Below are 23683 nucleotides of genomic sequence, written 5' to 3' on the forward strand. Positions count from 1 at the left end.
CTGCTCTTTTCTCTTCATATTGCGATCCCTCGCTCATTAGCCACCGCCTCCCCTCATCTGCCACCTTACACCCACCTATAAATCTGTCTCATTCTTCCCTCCAGCGCAGCAGTCACGCTACACCACCTGCTAAAGCAGCAGATCGAGTCACATTAAATACATGCCACCGACCGCCCCCCCTCCTGCCCCCCCACCCCCCCGTTCATTATGTAATTTTAGTGAATAACTTGGGTTACAGATGGATTACTGTGCAACGGCCTCTTATTGTTGTTGTTTTTTAGCAAGGAGACAGCTAAAAAAGACAGGGTGTCCTGTTACATCTATTTGAATGAGGCCACGCCACATTGTGTTTCTACATCTTTCACAACACAGTGTGTGAATGCGGGAATGGAAGAGACGTTTCTGCATTATAAACACAGCCCTGTCTCCATGAATACAACATGTACTGCTCTGAAGAATTCCGGTTTCTATTCTTTTAAAATTTTCCTTCTTTTTTTTTTTTTATTCTGTTGTAGCCTACTCGTCCAGTACCACGGCCTACTCAGCCTACCATCATGACACCGAAACAGACTCGTCAGGCGCTCCCCTGCTTCTCTAAAGGCCAACAAAAATGCTCTAAAGGAACAAAAATGCCCTCACTGACAAAGGATGTAGCCCAACCAATGTAGATGGGACAGATGTTTTATTTTCCTGCTGTCATTTATGCTGTTACAGAGAGGAGCACCTCTCGGGGAGCTGCACTTCTCCTTTCTTTAAAGTGCCTTCCCGTTTCCTGGTAGAGAGTCGTTTTGCAGCAAACGCCCAACTGAGAAAACGCAGAGACAGATAAAGTGTTTGAGCATTAGTTTCCTCCTGTTTAAAGCTGTGTTCCGAGAATAAAAAAAAAACATGCCGTGACTTCTGGGAGCCAGAGCAGTCGACATAACCGTCCCCGTTCTTGCCTGTGATTATATGTTCAAGCCTTTGTGCACATGCTGCATGTGTGTGGACTCACCGACTCCTGCCATTTAGACTTCACAGAGGAGCGTGTTTGGATCTGAACTTTGTTTTCATAAGCCATATTTTTGATATACATATTAATCCATTTGTAGCATGTGGCCAAAACCTTTTTTTATTCAAATAAGTCATGTTTTTAACAAAATAAAAATTTCAGAGCTTGTTGGGGCTTCTTCATGTGTTCAATAATTACACGGGATCCACAATTCAACACAGTCAACAGTTTTAACCTGGTGTTTTGTCAATAAAAGGAATAATATTAAAAAAACAGTTATGGTTATGAATAAACAGGGTGTGGACAAATACAGGTGAGATGCGACAGTTAATCCAAGTATCTGTTTTAATGCTGTGACTGTTTATCTTAGATGTCATCATGATACTTAATGTTTAAAAGATCTTTCAGCAAAATGTTTTTTTTTCCTTTTGTATCTTTACTGAAGCCACTTCTCCGCTTGTCTACGTCCAGCTAATACGGGTCCATTAGCATGCCATTATTCACTTTATCTCATTAAATCTGATTCTGTGCTGCAGCTTCATCGGTCCACCTTCTCTCCTTTTCTCTGGGATTATTGTTGTTAAGCTTTCCTCCCTAAGGTCACTGTGTTTTACCACTCAGGCTTTTTCCGCCCTCAGCAAAAGAAGGAACAAGTTTGGCTGGTTTTGAAAAAAAAAAAAAGAAATAAAATCCCAGGGTTTGTCTTTGTCATGTATTGCAAAGAGGAAGTAGCAGTGTTGAAAATCACCCAGATTGCAGGAGTTTGTCATCTGGATCAAACAAACAGCAGTGTGCTGTTTTTCATCCTTTTTTTCTTTTTTTTAATTAGCTTGCCTAAGGTCACATGTCTCTTGTTGCATCTGCCAACTGTAAAGAATGTGCATATATTTGAAGCTAATAAATGTTTTCTGATGTTTCCTGCGTTCATAGTAAGTATTTGTTTTGTTCAGAGCGAATATTGTTTGTGAGGCAGTGCCACATCCTATGACATGAAGGGTGGAGGGCGTGACATAAGCATCATAAATATATTTCCTCTAAGACGTAGAGTCTACTCGTAGTGAAAATTTATGACGCATCACTTGACTCTCATGTGTAAAGGTAAACAATATCTGCAGCTTAACCAAGCCTCTAACATTGCCAACGAGCTGTTGCTGTAGGATTTTCAGCGTCAGTGTTGAGTTGCAGTTGCCCTGTGTAACCCCGTTTCTCTGGCTCACTGCCCCCACCAGCACATTCCTGTTTTACCTGTATGAGTTGTTAAGTAAACGCTCGCTGTTTCACAACCAACATACCGTGAGCTGTGAACCAACGAGGCTCGTTCAGTATCAGCCTAGACTTAGACGAAATAATTAACATTAGTCTCTGTTTAACAAACAGCCGTGACCTGACGACGACGTTTCCGTGTCGGACTTTTATTGTGTTAAATGTTGCAGTTGTTGTGTGGTATGTCACCTGACTGTTGAGAAAAGAAAAGTCTTCTTCTAACGTCCATTGGGGGGAGACAAAGTGCTACCAGAAAACTGTAACGTGACCGGAAAAGGAAAATAAAGTTTAGTTTTAAATTATTTAAACCGGATAACTATGCAGCACTGTGTTATATTTAGAAAAGTTCAATAGAACTAAATCAAAAAATAATTAAAGGTGGATTATGCATATTAAAAAACAAGAGGTTAATCACAGTCATAAAAAATATCCTCTATCTTTTGTCTGACATTTCCTATTTTGCTTTCTTATATAATTTTTTCTCATGTAATAAATAATACATTTCCTAGCTTTTCTGATATTGAACATAATTAGCCATCTTTTGAACTGTCTTCTGCGATGCGTTTAATTGAGGTGATGTAAACTTGATGTTTAGCAACCATTAGCTTAGCTGTATTATATACTTTAAGTATAAAACTTCTCAAAAATTGATTACATTAGGGACACTTTTTTGTGCATTTGTTATACATTTTACATTAGGGACATGAATGTGGGCGGTTAAAATGTTGTGATGTTTAAAATGGGGGGGAAAAAAATAAAAAATTTCAAGTTTGGTCACAGAGCTGTGAGTCAGTGTCGGTGATTGACAGCAGGTTGACTCCTGTGTCAGTTGTATATACATCAAATAAAATATGAACAGTCTCTTAACCGAAATGTGCTGCTTTTATGTGTAGAACATGTTTTGAAAGAGTAAGTAGGTTAATGATTACAAAATATCAAAGTTGTAGCAGCCCACTCAACAGATAAACCACGGCGTCCCCAACAGGGGGCCAAGAAGGATTGCAATTATAAACTTTTATTCATTTATTCATTTATTTTTTAAGCAAACCCATTTCCAAATCTAAAGAAAAAATAACTCTAATTCTTACCGGACCCCAGACAGATGGATTAACTGGAAACTTCTGACTAAATATTTGTTCAGATGAGTCATGGTGATCAGTCACTAAATAAGGACCAGGCTGAATAATAACTGAACAGTTGAACCTTTTTTTGGTTTTCATCTAAAAAAAGACTGTTGATAATGCAAGTTTATTAACCACAGTTAATACAGTAATGTATCTACTCTACACTAATCTTTACCAACAGTTTTTAACAACTCTTTAGACTTATTTAAAGAGTAAACATTTATATGCAACATCACAAACAATATGAAAAATATTATATGATACCGTTATGACAATCCAACAGTGATCTCCAAGTAATCTCTGATATAGAATCAATAATGAGTATGTGAACTATGATCTGATGAACCTGATCAGATATAATCTGATTTGGCCTGCAGGCCTTAAATTGTACACCCGCAGCATTTGTTGGAGGAAGTGTTATTCCTACAATGCCAAACAAAATGTATCGTTTGTTATAACGCTGTGATATTACCCAGAAGAATATTGTTGTACAAATGGGACAAAAAGTACATTTTGGGGAGTCACAGGCTGCTACTGTATGATAAATAGGTTAGCATAAAAGTGGAACATCTTGATCCACATTTCATATCCAAACAAAACTAGTGTAGTGCAGGGCTGAAGAATAAAAACTCCTGAGCACCATAAGTTTCCATTGTTGAAATATGAAATCAGTCCACAACAAAGGCCGGACTTCATTGTAAATTACACTACTGGTAAAGCACTACAGTGTTTTATTGCAGGAGATATTTTTACAGCAGCGTCTTTATATTTATGTAGCATTAATATGTTAGAATTTGTACATATTTATATATTTATTTTATTTTATTGTTGTGTATAGCTAATTTGTTAGGAAATGTAATTCTTATTCATTAGAAAAATTCAACTTTTAAGTTTGAAGTTGAAGCATTTGAATGTGAGTTCTTCAGTATATAAATATAAATATAAATATAAATATAAATATAAATATAAATATAAATATAAATATAAATATAAATATAAATATAAATACTGCCTGCTTTATACACGTTCCTGATCCCTGCAACAGAGAAGTACAAGCCTTATTTAAGTATTTTCACCTGCATGTTTTTTTTTTTTTTTCAAATGGTTCAGCCTTGAACTTGGCTGAGAGATTAGATAATTGTTATGAACAGGAAAGACATTTTCTACAAATCTTTTGCGGTTTAAATTTTGGGGATTTTGCTGTAGAAGTTGAAGGGAAATGGGCTGGTGTATTTTATCATAAACATTCTTGACACATTTTAAATATATGGGTCTGAGAGTCGCCGTATTTTTGGCATATCCTGAGTATTTTATAACAAATGAGACAACTGAGACCAGACTTCACTGTTACGTTCTTGTACAAAAATAAATATTTATTTGACATGTCCTTTTCATGCAGACAAACCTTATTTACAACAAAAATATGAGACACACGTATATAAACAGTTGGTTTCTCTCTGTTGTACAGCTAAAGTTTCAGTTTTGGTGAAACTTTAGGAAATGTATGCGGTTGTCACAAGCTTTGTTGTGAACCATTCCTTCATTTTATGAAGGAAAAACTGCTGAGCGTGCTCCAATAAAGTTCTGGAAGTCCCTCCATTAAATCCAGTCCCTGGGTAAGTACAGTTACACTGAAGTCCTGCTCCTCTATTTACAGAAGAGCATGTCGATCAGCAGCTCCAGCAGGTCGGCCTGGCCAATCACAGGCCTGAAGAAGAGTTCAGTGATGAGGCTTGGCGTGATGCTTTGCAACATGGAGGCCGTGAGGAGGATTCGAGCGAATCGCTCCTGGTCTCCTGGCTGAATGAGCTGGACCACCTCACTGAGGGCGTGCTGAGCTTCCTGTTGCAAGACTTCAACAAACATAGCCGCCTTCAAATCTGGTACATCTGTTGATATCAAACAGAGGGAATTAGCATTTTTGTTGTTTCATTTATTTTTTTTATTTCTGCACAATTTCCACCAGAGAATTAGGATCATAACAAACCTGGATTAAACATTGTGGTGCCTTTGAGGTACGCATACTCCTTTGGACTCAAATCCAAACTCCAGAACTTTTTGAGGCAGGACTTGAGTCTGCTGACACCAGAGATGGTGGGCTGCTCCCTGTCTAGCTCAGGGCTCTCCTGGTGGTTGAGGAGGATCTTCTTCAGCATGCTGTCAGCGGGGCTGTTGGTCACCTCAAAGTCCACATGCTCCTGGGCCAGACCCAGAATGAAGAGAGGTGCCCAGCAGCTTTTTAGGAGCGAGAACTGGTCGTTTGTTGGCAGCTGGTTAAAAGCAGGTAAGTTCTTCATGAAATGAATTGTTTTAACCAGAACCGACGAAGCTTCTTTACATATCTCAGTTGGCCTCTTCAGACAGACGGTCCGCCGCAGCTCACAGTTGCATCTGTGAGCTGCTGAGCCGTAGCTGAAGTCATGACTTGTCTTGCTGGACTCCATTTGGCTCAGGATGTTGTAGAGAATAGGGTTTGACAACCTGTCAGTGTTGGCGGAGCAGGGACAAACGTTATCCATTTTGTCGGTGGTGTAGAAAAAAAAAGAAGGTCAAATGTTAAGTGTCCTCTCATGGAACGAGCTCCTGAATACTGTTTCTGTTAACACCACCGGTTGCTCCTGTATTTATAAGGCCAGCCCGCCCCATCGCATGGACCTTGACTTGTCAATAGAGTCTGTGAAAAACAACCATGTGCTCTGCCAGGTGACTAATGGAATAACCCTGTCAAAGTGATAAGCTTTTCTCAATGAAAGGAACCTGTTGGAGTAACGTCGGAATATCGAGAGGGTTGGGCCTTATCTTGTTACCGGTGTCATTAACCCAGGCAGTACCAAGCTACCAAGGTCTGCAGAGGTAATCAGCCTCCAACTGTGTCCCTGTACACACTGCCAGCTCACACCTGGAGAGCTGCAAAGAGGCCAAAAGCAAAGGAAGAGTCATTGACCTCTGAGTGAAGTCTTTTTTTTTAACCTACTGAATTCTACACAGAATGCCTTAGAACTATATATTTATACACAAGTATACACGTGTATATATAAGTGATATTCTGCAATCATTCAATCACTCACTGTGTCAATGTTTTTATTCCATGGGGAGCGTGATTTACTTTCACAGTGAAATTAGAAGTCCAGACCCTAGTCCTAATGGAAATCATTGGTACTCACTGGACATCCACAGGGCCCACAATTCTTCATCACCGATATAAATGGTAGGCAGTGGTGGCTTGATGGTTAAGGTAGCAGACTTGGGTCTGGAAGGTTTCAGGTTTAAGTCCACGAGTTGCCAAGTTTCCACTGAGGTGCTGAGCAAGGCACCTTCCCCATACATTCCCTGGGCGCTTATGCTGCCCCCTGTTGACTTTGGTGATGGGTTAAAAGCAGAGGTTGCATTTCATTGTGTGGTGTGCAGTGGTGTACTGTGTCTTAATGACAAATACTTCACTTTAACTAAAGAAAATATTACCACTTTGGTAAGAAAGAAAAAATACAACCTGGTGCCATCTAAAAGATCAACAACAGTTCTGGTAAATAATCCTAACTGTATTAAAGTGTTAAATTTGGGCTATTGTGAATGTGCTGTCCCTATCAAACCAGAATCTCCAGCGTAGGAAGAATACTGAAAAAAACAAAAACAAAACACTGAGACACAGGAAAATAGGTAAACTTATTTTTACTTCCAGAGAAGAGATGAGTAATACTTTACAGACTGTGCCAGCTGTTTTTCAGTCACTTGTGTGAGCAACTCATCTTTCCTAAAGGTTTCACATATTTCACATCTGAGATCAGACTACCATGTTACTGCAGTACAACTTTGTACCAATGCCAGTGTAATTCCTCTGAATACATCATATAGATATAGATATACTGCATGAGATCAGCTCCTCCTCCTCCTCTCCTGTGAGTTATGTTTCTTCTAAAATCGCAGAACAGTTCTGTCATTGACGTTTGCACAGTAATTTATATTCCCGTTAAGTACTGTTTCCTGTTCCCATTCGACTGCTGCTCTTATGATTCAAATTTTCCACATTTATGGTTCCAAAATGTGCAGTTGTTGATATCTATCTATCTATCTATCTATCTATCTATCTATCTATCTATCTACAGTATATATATATATGCTGTATATATATATATGTATGTATATGTATATATATATGTATATGTATGTATTCAAACAGTCTTGTTTTGATAGAAATGAATTTACTAACAGGTAGTACAGCTTTGGTGTAACCCTGACTGTCTAACCCCAACCCTAAAAGACCCCTACAGGCACTGGGAATTTCACTTTATGGTGTCTGTAGGAGGCGTATTATCTGAGCTGTGCCTGGCACAGAGGTTTGAGTCTGATAAGCCAATCACTTTATTATCCTCACAAATAAACAAACAGCATGCTTTCATCTGACGCTTCAGGAACACGGTGAACATATTAAAATGTTTATCACCTTGTATAGTGACAGGTCACACTACTTCTACTGTATACTTCACTTCGACATCTGCTGCACCAGCAAAGAATTTGGTCACTGTTTGTAGGATTCCAGGCAAAAGCGAACCATAGGCTGTGGAGTCAAGGTCAGGCCGCGGAGCCAATGACTGCAATAAAGAGATTATCAGTCAGACACAACTGGCAGTGCCAGTCTCTCTGAGAGTTTACACTCAGTTTCTCAGAAACTGTTTTCTTAAAGGTTTTTAAACGGGATTGAAGACTTTGTTAAAAAACGAGTAAAAAAAAAAGGTCTAAAGATGAATAATTCACAGTCATGTTTTTAGTATTTGCCCTGTAACACGCTCGTGAAAATATGGTATCAAACAAAAGGTAGGCTCGGGGGCCAGATGTGGCCCACCAAACATTTCCAAATGATATAATTTATTTATATTATCATTATACTTCTGCCTTTTCCCTGCTATACCCACATTTTCTCAAAAGACGACGAAGAAAATGATACAAGCATGTTAGGATTTTAGCATTTATGTCAGACTTTTACATGTCATTTATCGTAGCTCACACGAACACGCCATCTATCTGCTCCTGACACCCTGTTCAATTTTAGGACAATTGGTGGCCTGCGAGTAAAAAAGTTTGCCCACGCCCTGTCTAGTAGAATGAAGATTATTTAAAGATGTTATTTATTTAAATATATTTTTTACAAAAACTGCCATTGATATAGTGCAAAATCCAGCAAAAACATATGAATCTGTGTACTTCACTGCCAAAGGTTGGGGAATCTGTGTCGCACCATGTGTGCCATTAGCGGAGGTGTCCGTGACCATCAGTAGCCTGGAATGACCACAGCTGACAAAACACTTGGTGGGTTACTTAAGACTGATGTTTTCTGAAAAGTGACCTGTAGTGCCCTCAGCAGCCACCAATCCTCATGAAGCATGCTGGGGGTTGTAAATGCTAGTGATAAGCCCGGTGTTTATAGATGTTAGGAGCAGGCAGCGATGGGCACGGAGGACAGACGCTTATCTGCAGTGGGATTGTAAAAATAAAATGTCCTTCATTCTGTAAGTGGAGCAACTGCTGCTTTCTCAGTGTAAGGAAGTGATAGAGTCCAGCCATGTCTAATGTTAGCATGATGTAATGGCTGGCACCAGAAGTTTTTTTCAATCATCATCACAACTGTGTGCCACGTGTATAGGGTGAGCCCCAGCTTTGCAATGTCAAACTTTACAGGACATAATTAGTAAATTTAGATTTTTTCCCCAGTGTCAGAAAACAAAACTTGATTAATCCTGCATTTAACCAGAATCTAACTTGAAATTAGAGTTTCTACGGCTTTAAAATACAAGTCAGGTGTGTAAGTCAGGTGTGTGTCTGTGTGTGTGTGCATGTGTGTAAGTATGTAACATGACATACATGACAGCTGACCTTGACCAAATTCAAATAGTGAAGGTCCTTTCTTCACGGGGTCGTTGACCCGATGGTCAGTTTATTACTGTGGGTTCAATTCAAACCTCAGAGAGAAAAGAGATACTGAATTGTGGGATTTCTGATCACATGTTCCCACACTGGTCTGTCATGTTCCCTAGAAAAGTAACCTACGTTATTAATTGAGGCTTTAGGAAGCTGAATCTAACCAAATATAAAACTATACATGAGATGGTTAAAACCATTGACGATCCAAATTCAAATTCTGAAAGTTCTACTGTTAAACCTGTACAAAGTAACATAGGTCAAAAAAAAGATTAATCTAAAATATTTATTCTGTAGTATTATCAGTGGTCTCTCAGCTTGTCTCACACCTGCAGTCTTTGGTGGGAATACTACAAATAAATTCTTGGTGCATCAGCATCTGGTCAGATTACTGCATTTTCATTCTTCACTTTTTTTCATCCGTTGGCTAAGTTTGCAACTTATACTTAGGTGCGACTTAAATATAAAAAGATATTTATATATTATTTTATATATTTATATATAATTTCACGTTTGTTATTTTCACATTGATGGCCGCTAGAGGGCACTCTAGGCTTGTGTATCAGTATCTGCTACTCCTGTAAGTCACACTTTCTTTCATCCTTTGGCTTGTGCGACTTATACTCCAGAGCAACTTATAGTCCAGAAAATATGGTACATGACTATGTGTGGCTGTTGCTAAGTGGGAATTTAAATTTAGGAGACAATTTACCATATTGTTTTGGACGACTAACCCAACTCTGGAACACAACTCCATTTGGTTTGGTAGCTAGATAGATATACCTCGTTGGGAAATTACAGTTACTGTTCCATTTTAGTCAGTCTAACTGTCAGTTGACAGTTAAACACCAGCTCAGCTTGAAACTGGAACTCGTCTGGGTTTGTTGGCACACTCATTGTGGACCTTGGTAAAAGTGGGTGAAAGGTCACTTGGAACCTAGTTTGTTCTTTAACATTATGACCACTTGGTACTACTGTAACTCAATTACAAGACCCACATAGACGTGTAAGTTGGGACTTTGCATTAACTTATCTATGTAGGCTGACCAGACACGAGGTTAAGCTAATACTCTCTGTAAAGCCAATAAATTCCAATGGGATTTCCAATTTCTGTCTTATAGCTTTATGAAGGATTGGTGTGTGCTTCCACAGGCCATGATGGCTATGACAAATACAGGGTATAGGTCATGTATAAAGTGATGTCAGAGTCCAGACGCTTGAGTCTACGGTTTTACTGCCTATTACTATCAAAATACAGTTATAAATGCTGAGGTGAAGGCTAAACACTGGGTCGATGGGTGAAGCAGCCGGGTCAATGAACTGTGGCCGGTTTCACGAGGTAGTGTGTAGGAAATGTATTTAACTTTAATATGTTCTGCAGAAAAATACCCTTTTCATTTTTACTATGGTGTAATGATTGTTGCGTCCTTTGGCTTAATGTCAATCTGGTGGCCTGTAACATCAACGCTCAGGTTCAGTGTCTTAATAGAACTGCATCACTGTCACTGATTTCATTCCATTTCATTGTTTTTCTGCACATTAAGGTCCATCCAAAAATGATGATCATTTGGGAAGAATTATAGTTTTTGTTATTTCATTTCACTTTATTGGGAAAAATACAAAATGTGCTTTGTCCTTACACAGGTCTGTGGATCCATGTGCATGGACAGACTGTGTGCTGATGTCAGGTAGGAAGGCAATGACACCGAGTGTACAAAAGCATGCATCTACAGGCAGACTGTCAGTGACATAAACCACGTCATACTCATGTTCGTGTGTCAGCACCGTACAGACAATAACACTGGTGCTACACCAATAGAATGTAACGACGGCATGTAAAAAAAAAGAAAGAAAATAAAACATCTGAACTTTAGTGCTTCAATGCTCCTGCCAGGTACCCTATTTATGTAATTGCTGTTATTCGTTTGCGTCATCAAAAATACAAACATTATACTGCTGCTTTACATTAGGGGTCATAATTAACACCAGAACACAATTATAATAATTACTTACTATCTTTACGATGATTTCTTTACGATGAAACAGGTTCAGCGAGTTCAATACATTCACTATTAGATGGACCTTTATTTAAGCGTTTCAAAAAATGTTTAGCTCCATCTGGTGGGCTTCGCAGTCCACTCACAGTGTACTGTGTTTAAAAATAGCACGTTCTCTGGGTGAAGGGTAGAACACTAGCGATAACAGGGTATCTGTGCATGTGAGGAAGGGCACGTATCAGTTTGAAGTCTTGTCTGAAGTTTTGTTTACTGTTTTACCTTTAAACACAATAAAATATAGTTTTTGTATGGAGTTAAATCAAGGGAACAATGATGGTAAATGAGTAAAAATGAAGTATCGCATTAACCATGGCGTTATCCAGATTAACAGCAACTGTACTTGGGTTAAAAGTGAACTGTGTAAGTATACAGTAACATGGTATTTAGGATTATATGCTGTATTTATTGAAAAAAATTGAGAAGATACTAAATATTTTTCGATACTTTGTGTGGCTACACAACTTGAACGTGTACATGAACAAAATGCGGCATTTCGCAACAACAGCTCACCATCTGTAAAAGAAAAAACGCAGGCCTTATTTCTCGCAAACAAATTGTGATTTGTTTGTAAATGTATGACTTGAATGTATTTTTAGAAAAACTGTTAGTAGATTTGGCATTTAAACGGACAAATACATGTGCATCATTTGTCAGTTTACGACAGAACGGAATCGACAACTGAATACATTTTTCATATTGTAAAAATATACAGTTGCATGTAAACAGAAAATCCTAGACAGTAGGAGGCAGCAGAGCGCACAACGTACAGGAAACCGTCTAAGAAGGACGACAACAAAACGGGTGTTAAACAAAGATGGCGGACGATGAGCGTCTGTCTCCAGTGTTTTTTGCTGTTAGTAACATTCCTGTAGTCTTTCGCTCTGCTGACCTTAGGAATTATTTTAGTCAGTTTATAGAGAGTGGAGGTTTTCAGTGTTTCCACTACCGACATCGACCGGAGATTCTCAGAGAGTGTACCGAGAACACAGCAGATTCTATCGATAAAAGTGACCAAGTCAATGCCAGCAGTAGCTCCTCACAAACTGACCGGCACTCGGAGGAGGATAGTGGGGTGAAGGAGCAGAAGCAGCCGGCAAAGTCGTGCTGTTGTATCGTTCTAGTCCACCATGAAAAGGCGGAACCATTTTTGAAAATGTATTCGGGAAATCACTGGATTGATTCAAAGGGAACCTGGCTAAAGAAGCGCTGTGTTATCAAAAGAATCAAAGTCAACGACGACGAAGGTAACGAAACATCTGTCATTTCGTAAACTGTACATTTAGTCATTACAGAAACGGCAAGGGAGTTGTACCGCTGCAGACATATAAGTAGTAGCATATAATAATGACATCAAAACTATTAGCCCCTTCGAGCACTGACTTAGTACTTAACTATGTCCAATAAATGCTGTTAACATTAGAGTGAGTTTAGATTACTAAGAAAAAAAATTGAGGGGTTGTCAGGGGTTTCTTTTAGTATATTTAAGTATTAAATATTTATTAAATATACATCTTCCATTAATCATCTTCTGTTGCTTAATCCTTTTCTGGTTTACATGTCATTGGGTTAGTGTGGGGTACTACCTGAACAGTTGGTCATATATTATATTTTTCCTCCTTTTGTGATGTTAGTATGGTTGTTTATACACGTGTATAACTTGTTTGCTTGACTTTCAGATGATGGATCATTTCGCTATAAGACAAAATATGAGCAACGGCACCGTATTTCATTGATCGAGCGTTTTACAGAAGCTGACCTCAAAAGCTTACCTGAGCTGAATCCACCTTCTCTGATGCAAAATGGGAACGTAGGCACTCCGATTAAAGTATTCCTGCAGCTCATTCAGTCCTGCCGACTGCCTCCACGACTTATCCGGAAGCTGGGCCTAACTTTTCCCAAGACCAGCTGCAACCGTCGTTATGGCAACGTGCCTTTCGAATACCGGAACACATGCACAGTGCAATGCAGAGAAGAGACTGTATTAACAGCTTCTGGGTATGAAATATCAGGACCAGCTTTTTCTGCAGCCCGTCCTGCAGGGCAGAGTTCTAAAAGAGACACCATGGAGAGTGAGGAGCTGCAGGAAGAAGAAGATGAGGAAGAGGAAGATGAGCAGTCAAATGCAGATGATGTAAGCATTAGTTTTAAGCTTTCCTTTATTATTCTGTAAATCATTGGTATATAGCAAGGTCATATGTCATTATTGTTGTCATCTGTTAACTATGTTTTGACTAATGTTTGCAGGATGATGATCGCTGTGAGGAGTGGGAAAGACATGAGGCTCTACATGAAGATGTAACGAGCCAGGAAAGAACCAAAGAGAGGCTTTTTGAAGAAAAGATAGAACTCAAGTGGGAAAAGGGTGGGTCTGGCTTGGTGTTCTACACTGATGCCCAGTACTGGCAGGAAGAGGAAGGAGGTATGCAAACCTATATTCTTCACATGAAAATAATCTTAGAAATTGCCATGTTTTCATCTTCATTACTTTTTTTCTTCTAGTGTATTTGTTTACATTTTTGCTGCTCGGTCTTTGTTTAGATTTTGATGAACAAACAGCAGATGACTGGGATGTCGATATGAGCGTGTACTACGATAAAGGTACTCTAAATGTTTTTCCCATCACTCACAACCAAACACAAAAGTTCTTGCAGAATTACTCATATCATATATTCATTCAACCCTTCTCTGACAGATGGAGGTGATATGGACGCCAGAGACTACGTACAGATGAGATATGAAAAGAGGCTGAGAGACGGTCTAGAATGTAGATCTGGTTCGAGTCAGACCATTGGCAGCTTTGAGAAATTCACAAAGGTAGTTGTGTGGCCAATCTCCACAATGTGCTGTAGAATGTTCTCTTATAGTCTATTGAATCATTTTGTTTTCCTATGATAGGGTATAGGTCGTCGTGTAATGGAGAAACAAGGTTGGAAGGACGGTGAAGGGTTAGGGAGCAGTCAAATAGGAATCTCTGAAGCCCTGGACAGTGAGGGCCAGCATCCAAATTGCAAAAGGGGTTTTGGGTGTGTATAAATAAAAAATAGGCTTAAACACATTTTTTTTTGTATATTAACTGTTTGTCGTGAATTATTTTGCTTACAATGTCAACTGTGTTTTTGCAGGTACCATGGGGAGAAATTGGTGTTACATCCTGTGAAAAAAGCGAAAAAAGATTTCCACATCACTACAGTGTATGATAAACCCAAAGACATTGATAAGGGGGACACCTTACTGAGACGTCAACCAAACACTAATATGAAGTATAGAGGCTGGCAACCAGGTGGCAGCATTGGATCCCGAAGATGACAAAAATAAATGTTTATTTTTTTAAATAAAAATTATTTTGTATTTCATATGTTTATGTTTTCTATTTTTTTAGCACACTGTTTTATAGATCTTATAGATTTTTAACAAGCAAATACGTGCATAACTTTATGAAACTCCATAAAATGGTTTTGATTTGGTAATTGTTTTTCTGAAATTGCTAACTCTATAAGTGTTTGCCTGTGAATAAAATGTTTATATACAACCAACTTTTAATGTAGAGTTATGTTAGCATTCTTTTCTGGATATAATGGCAATTAGTCCAATCCAACGATTTCTCACCTTGCCTACACAATTAGTAAACATGAGTTTACGCTAGAGAAAAAAAGTGTCCCGACAAGCAGGTAAAGTTTATTTAAAAGGCTATTAAAATGTTTAATTATTCATTATAAAATCTTGTGACTGCCTGGTGGTTTTAATTATCCTATATTCCGTTTTTTCTAAGACACGTGGTGTACATATGTTTACTTAAATCATGTGAGGTTTTTTATCGAATATATATATAGTACAGGACCGAAGCAAATTCATTAAAAAAACAAACACAAAGAAATACGAGCTAATGATACATTAAAGTTAAATCAATCATAACGTCCTTTGAAAACGTAACAGACCAAATGGTTCGTTCACATTTTGCGCCATGTATTTCCATACAGCTTTTATTTTGCCGCCTTGATCAGAATGTAACCCGGAAGTGCTTAATTTTTAGCCCCACATGCAAACAACAACAAAACTACATGGGAACAATTCGAGCTTATTTTCTGATAACATACTGAAGTTAACGACGCAGTAACGGAAATATTCTTGTCTAATTTCTTTAGTTTCTCCTTACACACTTTTAAGTCTAAGTACCTAGCGTTAGCACATTAGCCGGGTCAGTGTGCACTTTCCGAAGCGTTTAAGTTGACGGTGTTGCCAAGGATCTGGCTTTATTTGACACTAGGGTAAGTTAAAAAGCTAATTCCTGACTATTGGTTTGTACCATTTATTGATTTAACTATAACAACAAGCCAGACATCGATCTTCTCATCAGACAAACACATGTAACCATGGAACCATCTCCAGATTCTAAAACCATGTCCAACCAGGCAGGAGCAACACATACTCTACGTTTCGGCCAGGTGGTCATTGGACCTCCAGGCTCAGGTAAAACCACCTACTGCCAAGGGATGCAGGAGTTCCTGACGCAAATGGGACGCAAGGTGGTTGTGGTAAATATGGACCCCGCCAATGAAGGACTGCCATACACCTGTGCAGTAAATATTTCGGAGCTGGTCACTTTGGATGATGTAATGGAGGGCTTGAAGCTTGGGCCCAATGGTGGACTTCTGTACTCAATGGAGTATTTGGAAGCAAATATGGACTGGTTGGAAAACAAGCTCAAACCCCACGGAGATTGTTACTACTTGTTCGACTGTCCTGGACAGGTGGAGCTCTACACCCACCAGTGCTCAGTTAAGAATATATTTTCACAGCTCGCCAAGTGGAACTTCAGGGTGAGCTACCAATATAATATCTATAATATGCATGCTCTAAGACACCAAAGGTACTTCAGTTGTGTATTCAGATCCCCATCCAGACTCATTTACTTGTTAATGTAACAACTTGCAGAAGGAATAGTAAAAAAAAAACTAGAACTACAATAATGTGGACAATAGTACTGTTTCTCAAACTTTAAAAAGGAAAAATCAGGGATAATTAGGAAGGAGAGCAACTCTAAAACATGGGTTTGATGAAAACAAGTGAAATGACATAATTTTGCCTTTTTTGAGTTAATATATATTATAAAGAAACATTTTCATTAAAGGGCCCATTTTAATCATTTTGCAGTAAAGATGGGAGCAAATTGTAGATGGGTCACAGATCACATGAGCAAAAATGACGGACAGAAAACCAGTCACACTCGCATTTACAATATTATCTGTCTGGAGAATTTTATTTTCCTGGCAACTTTATAGTCACTATGTTTTATTGAAAAATGTTGATGTCCTTAAGACACATTAAAAAAAAAATCAAAAATGTCCCACAATGATTATAATCAATTTGTTGTCTGTCAGTTCTGATTCGTTTTGGCAAAAGCACAGTATGAAAGTGAAGTATAGCATAGTGCTAAAGAAATAAGGATATTGTACTATAAAGATAAATATAAAGTTATTACAGCAAACAGTCTAATCAAATGATTTTTCTTCTTTAGTCAGTTTTGACATGTTCCCTGTTTAAAACATGATAATAATGACACCTTTAGAGGCCAGTTCTCTTGGGCTTCGTGACTATAGATATCAACAATGTTCTTTCCTTCCCATAGCTGACCGCTGTGCACCTTGTGGATTCCCACTACTGTGCTGACCCAGCCAAGTTCATCTCTGTGCTGTGCACCTCTCTGTCCACCATGCTACATGTGGAGCTCCCTCATGTTAATGTGCTGTCCAAGATGGACCTGATCGAGCAATACGGCAAACTGGGTAAGTGCTGCTGATCCAAGGCAAGCTGCAGTTTCCATGTATGTCTGCCTTATGGCAAAAAAAAATTCCTTGTCTGTGTTTTTGTACAGCCTTCAACCTGGACTTCTACACAGAGGTCATGGATCTGACCTATCTTCTTGATCACCTGGCTGCGGATCCCTTTTTTAAAAAGTTCTGTCGTCTGAATGAGAAGTTAGCAGAAGTCATACAGGATTACGGCCTGGTCTCCTTCGTGCCCCTCAATGTTCAGGTACACCAGATTTTTTTATTACATCTTTTTTGACGTGGTACAATAAAGGCCTTAATATTCTCAACTAGGGAAATTTATTTTGAAAATGTGTAACAAAGATGTTAGTTTTAGTAGTTTTACATTGGCTTTATTTTGGGGCAGTGGTGGCTTAGTGGGTCCAGAAGGCTTCAGGTTCAAGTCCACCAGCTGCCAAGTTACCACTGAGGTGCTCTGAGCAGGGCACCGTCCCCACACACTGCTCCCTGGGCAGCTTTAAGCTGCCCACTGTTCACTTTGGTTATGGGTTAACAGAGGTGACATTTGGTTGTGTGCAGTGGTGTGCTGTGTCACAATGACAAGGAATTCACTTTTCTTATTTAGGGATTTTACATTGTTAAACTTCTGAGTACAGAAAAACAAAAACATTAAGAGCTCACCAAAACATCAAAATTCAAATTATGATTCCCTCTGACTCTAAAAGTGATCTGTTTATCCTTTTTGTCTAATAACACACTGCAGTTGTTCAGGTTAGTTAGAACAAACTTCAGGCAAATTTCTTAAGGTTTTCAGCCTGTCCTTGTTTTTTAAAGCCCTCAAGCTTCTCTGAATTTTTTCACAGTTTATTAGGTTTTTGGTTTACTTTGCAATTTTTCTGTAGAATTTAATTCAGGGCTGTGTTCAGGACAGTGAAAATGCACGCAGGGCCCTTCTGAGGAATTTACCTATTCTGGAGTATGCATTTGGTTGTTTTTACAGAAGAAGATGAAAAATGTTCAACTTGTAAATGTCTTCAGCTTGAGTTTTTAGTTTCTGTAATTTCACATTTGTGCAGGTCTGTGGTTACCGTTTTTATCCTTCATCGTCTGAAATTGTTAGTTTATTTCCTCTTCCTGTTTTGTTCTTTTGCTACTTGGTCTCTCAATTCTTTACACCTAATTTCTTGACACACTTGAAACATTTCATTCACTTTCCACAGCCCACTGGTTTGTGACAATGGTGGGTTTATCAGCCGCACATTGTTGATGGATTTTATGGCAACCAAATGAGGGAGAGGAAGTCAAACTCTGACAATCACTGATCCAGTAAACGTAGAATAGACCAGCAGTTTCTCTTTACGATAGACATGAAGAGTTTGATTTACAAATAATGCTGCATCATCACAGTTCTAAAGAACATGTCCACACACATTTGAGGAGGTGGCCTTTATGAGGTCGATCAGATGATACCAAAATGGTAAAATAATTGCAACATGTTGCACGGGTTGTTTTTTTTAAATTTATTTATTTATACCTTTTTTACTCTTCCATTCTAACGATTAAATAAAGACTAAAACATCAGCCATTAAAGAAAACAAAAAAGGAGAAGAAATAAAAAAGAAAAGTGAGAAAGTAATGACATTTTCCCTCGGAAAAAAAAACACACGAGTAAGTTTTCTGTAACTTTCTCAGCATTTTTTTAACTGGGCAGTTTCAGTGACATTCATCAGGGGGAAAAAACCCTTCTGTAAAACACTTCTCCTTTTTTGTCTGCAGGACAAAGAGAGCATGATTCAGGTCTTACGAGCAGTGGACAAGGCAAACGGCTACTGCTTTGGAGACCTGGAGGAGAGGAATCTGCAAGCTATGATGTCAGCAGCTGTGGGGGCAGACTTCCAATTCAACTCGTATCCTTTCCTAATCACTACGGTGACTCACTGTGACTCATCTGGTTTAAAATCAAACCTCAACATCTATAGAAGCAGTTTAAAAAGCTCCATAAACGTAAACTGGATTCTTTTTATAAACCTGAAATGACTTGATTATCACTGGGTTACTTTAAAAGTAAAGTAAGAGTTTTGGTACATATTTTAAATTGTGTAAACTACGATGTTTTTCCCTAACAAACTGCTCCATAGTACTCTTGGGGTGCAAGAGCGATATGTTGAAGCCAGTGGAAGGAGTGTGGAGGAAGAAATGGACGGCCTGTGAACTGAAAAATGTCCATTAAAAGGACATAACCGTCTGCCTTTTTAGCACCAATATTTGAGGGGAGCCCTTAATGCATCCATCTTAGTTGGCCTGAATAACATGGAGCTCACTTCTAAAGCTATGGAAGTGCTTCAAGGCTGCGCCATGAAAAAAATCACACCACAATAACTGAAAGGATGTTCCTATTTATTTAGTTATTAGAGAGAGTGAGATGTGGGGTTTTTTTTTTTACCTTGAATGCTGTACCTGGAGACAACGGTAAACAACATTTGCAATAGAAGTCAGTACTTTTATCTGAGTACATATATAAATACCATAGTTTGAATTGGTTAAAATGTTCTGTACCTGATAATCAAGAAAGTTGAACAGTAACATTTTACATATGCGGGTCTGACGAGAGTTTCCTGTCAGATGAACTACTAATTTATTGTCATTAAGGAAAGACAAGTAAATGTGCTGCTGTGAATAGTTATTTGTTATATTTGCCATATTAGTACGAGATAAAGTGTGATAGTAATAGATTTTGTGTTAAGCTTTGTAATACAATTGCATACATTAAAATTCATTTTTGTTATGAATCCTGTGGTATTCATTCATTCTTCAGTGGTGAAGGCTGTTGAAGGCAGATGTCAGGGAACACCACTGACTGGTCATCAGTCTGTCACAGGGCCACATATACAGACTTACGTCAAATTCAAATTAACACCCTGGATTCAGAGTCTTCACATGACCTAATTGTTGATCTGTTTTTGGACAGAGGGGTAAAAAAGAGTGTATGGAGAAACCCTTACACGGGGGAGAGGACATTAGAACATCATTGTGAGACAACAGCACTAAAGCTGTGGTTTGTAGGTGTTGTGTATACAGTAAATGTTTATATACGTATATTTACATACTGTGGTTTGGCCACCCTACAGCACTGAATGTAAAATAACAGTGTGCATTTATACATACATGTTTTTCCTCAGCATATACAATAGTCATGAGTTTATAGCTGGAAATATTTGATTAAAGAATTTTTGTGACTAATTCCCTAAACCTCAGACATATTACAGCAACACCTCTGAAATCGTGTCTGAAATGGTAATGACTCAAATGAAGGATGTAAATTAAGTGCTTCAATGAACCAGTCCACAAAGACTTAGAAAGACATAGCTTTAAACAATCAGGGGTGTTTGCAGGATCACAGGGATGTCACATGGTGACATTGTTGACAGCCATGACTGACTTCACTGGGAGCACTTCACTATTGGTCACAATGTTTATTGGGTTCTTAAATCAGCAGAGCTTTTATTTCCAGGAGCTTTTGATTGCTATTGATAGAAACACATTTATTTATCATCGTAGTCAACAGAATATGTCCTCTGGATTTAACCCTTCTGTGAAACAAGAGCAGGAGTCTGCATTTTCCTGAGCTAGTGGAGCAGGGGTGTTTTGTTATTGTTGTTGTTGTGCTTTCTCCATCAAACTGGCAACCCTCCAATCACAAGCCTGTTTTTAAGGAAAAAAAGACATATAAAAGCAAATAGCCATTTACACTCACGTTCACACCATGGTCAATAAAATATGTCCATTACCCTAATGATCAATCTGTGTGTGTTTTAAAACTATTGGATGAAACTATCCACACACACACTCATACAGGAAGAGAAACAAACTCTACAAAAATACAGCATCCATCTTAGCTGGGACCAGTTACCTTCTTCTCCTAGCAGGCCTCAGAGCTAAACACAGAAAAAATACAATAGAACATCAACAGATACAAATAAAATCAACCGCACAGACAGTTGGACACCACGGTGTTCTCCTTAAAAACAGGTGAATTCAGATTGCTTGGATAAGAAATGGCTAATATTGAACAATTCAGCACTGCATAAATTCAGCCTTATGTAACGCATGGGTGGGTGTTTTATAATGGCAAATCACAATCAAAAAAAGATGGTTTCTCATTTATTTGATTGGAAAGAAACGCTTCTTGTTTACTTCGTTATGGACGAACGAGAGGGAAGTGACAAACATCTCCAACACAGATGAAGTTCATGACTTTGGCTGAGAGCAAAAACCTTGTAAATTGTCCACACACTGTATCGTGTCTTATCTATCGCTCCAGCAGATGGCGCATACGCTTTCTAATCCTCCCCCCCAGATCCAGTAAAGTCTTCTCCGCGTTTTCCCAAAAACCAGAGCAGAAAAATTAAGTCAGGCGGGGAGAGGAAGCCACATTAAATCTGTGTTTCTGCACAACTGGCCCTGTGTCTGGTCTTTGGGATAGAAGAGACTCTGCTCTTTTAAAAACCTGTTAAAACTACGTGTTTGACTTTGAGAAGAAGACTCTAATCACGGCCACTGCTTCTCCTAGCGTTTAAATCCGAATCCACCTCCAAAAAAACACCCACGAGTTCACTTTATATTTAAAGTCTTTATACACAGCCATTCATTAAGCCCTTGACGCGGGCCCTAGCGTGCGTGAGTGCGCGCACTTCCCGTGTAGTCAGACAAAAATAAAGCGTGATCCACTTTGCCAGCTCGCACTGATGTGGGAAATCACATTATTAAGCCCGTGTGGTATGACGTGGATGGGAAATGATATATGGACCCGGCAGAGCTGGGCTCTTCTTGCATTAGGGGGGTGTGTCAGGCAGAATGTTAAATTATGTTCCGATGTTTGTACATGTGATCAAGTATGCCTTCTCTCTGCTACTTCCTGCCTTTCCCCCTTGCAAGCCCCCTAGAGGTGGACGTGTGTGTGTGTGCCCGTGTGTATGTGTGTGCTTGAGAGAGTGAGAGCGAGCAAAACTCTGCCTCTCTCGGTTTGTGTGTGTCTTCGTTTTTGTAACCCCTGTTAAATAAACACTCACCTTGTCAGGAGCATCACCGAGACTCTGGTCAAAGTTGGGATTGAGGATGTGTATTGTGGTGATGTTCATTTTCATTTTGATTTAGGTAAAATTGAGGGCTGGGTATCTGGTTATGGCTTGGGGTTAATTGTGAGGCTTTAAAAAAACAAACAATTAGAAGCACGACAATCACAATGGTCAAAAATGTCATTCCTCTCAAGATAAGGTCAGAATCAGAATGTGAAATGTTGTCATGGTTAAAGAAAAAAATTATATAAAAATCGTCAAGGTGTGGGTTTGGGTTTTGGTTTGAATGTGCAAATGAATCCAAGTGACTGCAGAGTCCCAACAAGAATAGCTGTGCAAACACAATTGTGTGCCAAAAAAGCTCCTAACAAGGCAGATTGTCATTTCTGTGGCTCTGGTTGAAGCAGAAATGAGAATTTGAATTACAGTTAGGGTTTTACATTCACTGTTTAAGGTTAGGATAAGAGAGATGAGAGATTTAGTTAGGCTCTACAAAGGAATGGAAGTCGAAGACATGCATACAGACTAGTCTGGATAATGCTAACTAGTTATGGTAAACCTTACCTAAATCGTATTTATAGGGTTCTAGTAAAATGTAAGATAAAGATGTGAACTACTTTTAAAATAAGGTTAATGTTAGACATTAAATGATTAAGTTAGTCTTTGAGATAATGTTCTGATTTGTATCAACAAAGGAATTAGCGTAAATGTATTATATATTATATTATAACAAATGTAGCGCTGTGTTTTCTTGTGTACACAATGTATCTGTACATGTATTTTACATCGTCAAAATCTGTTCTTGTACATTCTTAACCTAACTGCAATTTACAACTAATTGCGGATAAATATGAGGTACGAGTTTGGAATAAAAAAATCTACAATATACTAAATACTTACTGTGTTACTAACACGCAGTCAGAGCTCAATTAAATTAGATTGGATTAGATTAAAGACTATTTTTATGTTAGGGTTAGTTTAGAAAAAATGGTTAGTTAAAATGGAGGAAAAGAGAAGTACAAATGTCTTTGTGCTTATTTTAGCCACATGTGTAGAGCCATGCCAGGCATTTACGTGTGTTTTATGTTCTACTAGTCCCCATGTGGACTATTACCTGTTTCCAATGAGGTAGAAACTCGTTTAGAGGCTCTTGGTAAAGTTGAGAATAAAGGTTAGACACTAATTAGCAACGGTTGTGGGGAGAGTTCTAGTTAGCTGTACAAATAGACGGAAGTCCTCACAAGAATACAAATACAAACCAGCGCTTGTGTGTGCAGTATGTAGGAGCATATGTAGCAGTGTTGGTGTTTATCGGACCAGGAGAACAGATGGGGACTTAAACCTGGTCCTAATGAAGCTGAACCTAATTCTGAGGCTCGAGTTGAAGTTTTTTTTTTTTAAAAAAAGGTACGATATTTACCAGTTAATGTCTGAGATACGGTTCTTCTGGTAAGAAGAATATTAAAGTAAAGCAGAGTCCCAGCAAGAATAG

The 23683-nt window shown here is 38.6% G+C and overlaps 4 protein-coding genes across 6 annotated transcripts in view; 3 read left to right on the top strand and 1 right to left on the bottom strand.

Annotated features, from left to right (window-relative positions):
• The window catches only part of kdf1a (keratinocyte differentiation factor 1a), a 6851-nt gene extending 4927 nt beyond the window's left edge, over positions 1-1924 (top strand). For both annotated transcript variants that reach the window (XM_008323456.3, XM_008323455.3), the window contains exon 4: positions 516-1924. In XM_008323456.3, the coding sequence (XP_008321678.1) occupies positions 516-598 (83 nt within the window). In that variant the 3' untranslated portion in view covers positions 599-1924. The remainder of the gene's footprint in view (positions 1-515) is intronic.
• Positions 1925-4718: 2794 nt separating this feature from the next.
• Positions 4719-5990, bottom strand: nr0b2a (nuclear receptor subfamily 0, group B, member 2a). Its single transcript, XM_008323453.3, has 2 exons — positions 5366-5990; positions 4719-5267 (listed from the first exon to the last, which is right to left on the bottom strand). The coding sequence occupies exons 1-2, from the start codon at positions 5895-5897 to the stop codon at positions 5026-5028; spliced, it is 774 nt and encodes a 257-aa protein (XP_008321675.1). The 5' UTR covers positions 5898-5990; the 3' UTR covers positions 4719-5025.
• A 4994-nt stretch (positions 5991-10984) lies between these two features.
• gpatch3 (G patch domain containing 3) lies at positions 10985-14877 on the top strand. The gene is made up of 7 exons (XM_008323452.3): positions 10985-12592; positions 13025-13479; positions 13593-13767; positions 13887-13946; positions 14041-14162; positions 14244-14371; positions 14471-14877. Exons 1-7 carry the CDS (start codon positions 12163-12165, stop codon positions 14652-14654), a joined length of 1554 nt encoding a protein of 517 aa, XP_008321674.1. The 5' UTR covers positions 10985-12162; the 3' UTR covers positions 14655-14877.
• A 470-nt stretch (positions 14878-15347) lies between these two features.
• Positions 15348-19906, top strand: gpn2 (GPN-loop GTPase 2). Of its 2 annotated transcripts, none has more exons than XM_008323451.3 (6): positions 15348-15613; positions 15735-16165; positions 16975-17131; positions 17221-17381; positions 18893-19023; positions 19255-19906. In XM_008323451.3, exons 2-6 carry the CDS (start codon positions 15746-15748, stop codon positions 19325-19327), a joined length of 942 nt encoding a protein of 313 aa, XP_008321673.1. In that variant the 5' UTR covers positions 15348-15613; positions 15735-15745; the 3' UTR covers positions 19328-19906. The 2 variants fall into 2 exon arrangements, with proteins under 2 accessions (XP_008321673.1, XP_008321672.1); XM_008323450.3 differs by having other exon boundaries at positions 15349-15613; positions 15703-16165.
• Positions 19907-23683: the final 3777 nt, after the last annotated feature.

Source organism: Cynoglossus semilaevis, chromosome 13, assembly GCF_000523025.1.
Source record: "Cynoglossus semilaevis isolate Cse_v1.0 chromosome 13, Cse_v1.0, whole genome shotgun sequence".
Lineage (NCBI taxonomy): Eukaryota > Metazoa > Chordata > Actinopteri > Pleuronectiformes > Cynoglossidae > Cynoglossus > Cynoglossus semilaevis.